This window comes from Sinocyclocheilus rhinocerous, unplaced genomic scaffold (genome assembly GCF_001515625.1).
Source record: "Sinocyclocheilus rhinocerous isolate Xijiao unplaced genomic scaffold, SAMN03320098_v1.1 scaffold66, whole genome shotgun sequence".
Taxonomy (NCBI): Eukaryota; Metazoa; Chordata; class Actinopteri; order Cypriniformes; family Cyprinidae; genus Sinocyclocheilus; species Sinocyclocheilus rhinocerous.
This window is the reverse complement of record NW_015662934.1, coordinates 595,358-598,715: the sequence shown is the minus strand read 5'-3', so window position 1 is coordinate 598,715 and position 3,358 is coordinate 595,358. Positions and strand designations below refer to the sequence as shown.

The window sequence follows — 3,358 nt, the reverse complement described above, 5'->3', positions numbered from 1 at the left end:
AATACACACACATACAGTATATATTTTGAAAATATTTACATGTATATACATTTATATTATATATAAATATATTTAATACATAAACATAACATTTTTCTTAAATATATACATGCATGTGTTTGTATTTATATATACATAATAAATATACACAGTGTACACACATATATTATGTAAACAAAAACGTTTATCTTGGATGTGATTAATCACAATTAATCGTTTGACAGCACTATAATGAGTGTTTTTGGGTTCAGTCAATATTGCTAATTTTAATCACCCTATCTTATTATACTGTATTTTGGTAGATTTTCAGAGAAAAATAGCATATTCTATGTTAATAACACATGCTATGTTCATAAACATATTTACCCAAAGTACAGCATCAGAAATGGTTCTTGGCCTCCATGAGTCAGATATTGTCCTTGGGACAGGTTGATCATCACAGATCATCTGATCAACACCAGACGTCTGATCTCAGACTGATCCGAGCAACACATCTGACCTCAACAGGCAACATTTCAGTCTCGTATTAAACATTTTTCCACTCTGAATGGCTATGGTGTGACCGCCCGTGCCATTTTGTGCACTCCTGGGGAGTTTTCATACATCTATGAAGGCAAACATGAGAGGAAGTTTGCTTTTATGTTATATAGATATGCTGTTGAAAGTGTGATCCTGCATCACTCACCCTCATGGCTGTGGATATCCAGGGCAGAAAACGTGACACACGCATGTAGACGCCAGGCTTTTTGGCCATGGCACAGCCTGTGCCCCAGCTCACCACCCCCAGCAAACGATAGCGGCTGGTCTTAGACAGGACATCCGCTGCTACGAAAGGACCACCGCTGTCCCCCTGACATCATATGAGAGACAGTATCTCATATCACTTCATAATTCCACACAGCCACACCATGCACATTAGTTATGAATGTCGCCCTCTAGTGGACATGTGCTGCTCCGTCCACTGGACTGATGATGTCAGAGCTGAGTGGCAGATACCTGGCAGGAGTCGGTTCCTCCTTTCTCATAACCGGCACAGAACATGGTGGTTGTAACCTGGTTGTCATAATAATCCGGGCCATTGCACACCGCATCACTGATGATGGGCACATGGGCTTCCTGGAGGACGTTGGCTTGAGTGCCTGCAAGAAATCAAGTGACATGAGAAGGAGGGGGCGTTTGTGCGAAACTGAAACTTTTCTGAAAGTCTCTAGAATCCTTAAAGGAATATTCATAATTTTTTCAAACTAATGTCTACTGTTCACTTCATGTCATGTTGGAATTATCATATTTAAACGGACAGCACAACCCAAAATGAAAATTGTGTCATCATTTACTCACCCTCACTTCATTCCAAATCTGTACGACTTTCTTTCTTTGATGGAACATAAAAGTTACTTTGAAGAATGTTGGAAAAATAAAGTCATACAGGTTTGGAATAACATGAGGATGAGTAAATGAAGTCAGAATTTTAGTTCTTGGGTGCACTATGACTTTAAAAGCATTGCAATTTGTTACAAAATTACATTTACTATTATAAAAAGCAATTAATCACAGTGTGTTGCATTGTCCCTTTTTATGGCAAGTAACTTTTGCTTTAGTTTTTCTCACTGTTGGGATATAATACAATAAAAATTTAAAATTGTGAATTTTGTTTCTTTTGAGTGACATACATCCAGCTAACAGGAAATGTTCTCAGAACTTTGCTTTTTGCAAAATTTTCTCAAAATTATGAACAAATGTTCTTCCAGTAACGTTAGTAGAACATTTGTTCAAAATAGGTCTTTAATAACATTCTCAATATGTTATTGTCAATATTCATGGAACTTTTTTCCTGAAACATTTTATTTGAATGTTCGTCTAACGTTTTTTAAATGTTACTACTTGTGTCAGATTGTTCAGTCAACATTCCCATAATGTTTGCAAAATAATAATCCTTTAATGTTTTTGCTAATGCATAGCCAAGAAAAAAAAAAAAAAAAAAAACTGGACGTTTTGAACATTAAGAGAACATTAAAAAAAAAACTTTTTGGAATTAAGTTAAAATATGTGTTTTTTAGCTGGGAATGCATATATAACTAACCAAGACCATTCTTGACATGACATGAGGGCAGCCAATGCATCACATTCTTATTGACATGTCAAAGTCTAGACCCTGAATATAAGACGACCGCGTTTTTTCAGATGTATTTCCAAGAAAAAAACATCGTCTTATATTCGGAACAATACGGTACTACACAGACAACAATACATGACCCTCAGTGTTTATGAATAAACAGGAAATGTGTTTACAGTAAATTAAGGCTTAGCAGGTAAGTGGACAGAGTCATGAATAAACATTTAAAACATGCAACTTTTCTAAAAAGTATAACTATATTTTGTACAATTTCCTAAAAGTATAACCATCATAACTGAAACGATGCAGTGCTACTATTGTATACTATTATAGTATTTAGTCATATTTTAAATGGGCTTTTATTTTTATATTTTCAGTTTTAATTTCAATATTAGTTTTAATTTAATTTAATTTTAGGCTTTAGTAATTTTGTTATGTGCTTTTGTCATTTTTGTTATTTTTTAATAATTCTGTTTAGATTTAATTTATATTTCTTTTTTTAAGTTTTAGGTTTTCATCTAATATTTACAGTATATTTTACTTTATTAATTACTGTATTAATTTAATTAGCAACGTTTTTGTTAAACTTGTGAAAAAGAAGTGCACTTTAACATACTTTAAAAAAAGAGTACTTATTATGGAAATAATATACTTTAAAAGAAAATACGTGCAAATTGAATGTAATGTTTTCAAACTCTTAATTGCATGTTATTTACAATTAACTCATAGATTAATTGTATATTAAATGCAATTAATTAAACTTAAGAGTGCTAAAACTAATTTGACATCATTATAACGTGCACTTTTTAAAAGTGTGCTAAGAAACTCTCTTTAAAGGGTTAGTTCACCCAAAAATGAAAATTCTGTCATTAATTGCTCGCCCTCATGTCGTTTCAAACCCGTAAGACAAATTAAGATATTTTTGATGGAATCGGAGAGCTGTCTGACCCTGCATAGACAGCAACGCAACTGAAATGTTCCCAAGTCCAGAAACGTAGCAAGGAGATCTGTAAAATAATCCATGTGACATCAGTGGTTCAACCGTAATTATACGAAGCTACGATAATACTTTTTTGTGCGCAAGAGAAAAAAAAAACGACTTTATGCAAGACAAGTTGTTGTATAAAGTCGTTATTTTTTTTCTTTTGTGCAGGGTCAGACAGCTCTCAGATTCCATCAAAAATATCTTAATTTGTGTTCCAAAGATGAACGAAGGTCTTACGGGTTTGAAACGACATGAGGGTG

The 3,358-nt window shown here is 33.4% G+C and overlaps 1 protein-coding gene across 4 annotated transcripts in view; it reads right to left on the bottom strand.

Annotated features, from left to right (window-relative positions):
* LOC107728492 (serine protease hepsin-like) overlaps nucleotides 1-3,358 on the bottom strand; it is a 21,485-nt gene that overhangs the window by 1,290 nt on the left and 16,837 nt on the right. For 2 of the 4 annotated variants that reach the window (XM_016538680.1, XM_016538678.1), the window contains exons 11-13: nucleotides 997-1,139; nucleotides 686-850; nucleotides 367-605 (exon numbers count right to left, since the gene is read on the bottom strand). In XM_016538680.1, the coding sequence (XP_016394166.1) occupies nucleotides 552-605; nucleotides 686-850; nucleotides 997-1,139 (362 nt within the window). In that variant the 3' untranslated portion in view covers nucleotides 367-551. Of the gene's footprint in view, nucleotides 1-202; nucleotides 606-685; nucleotides 851-996; nucleotides 1,140-3,358 lie in introns of those variants that run through there. The other 2 variants (XM_016538677.1, XM_016538679.1) reach the window with 1 other exon arrangement.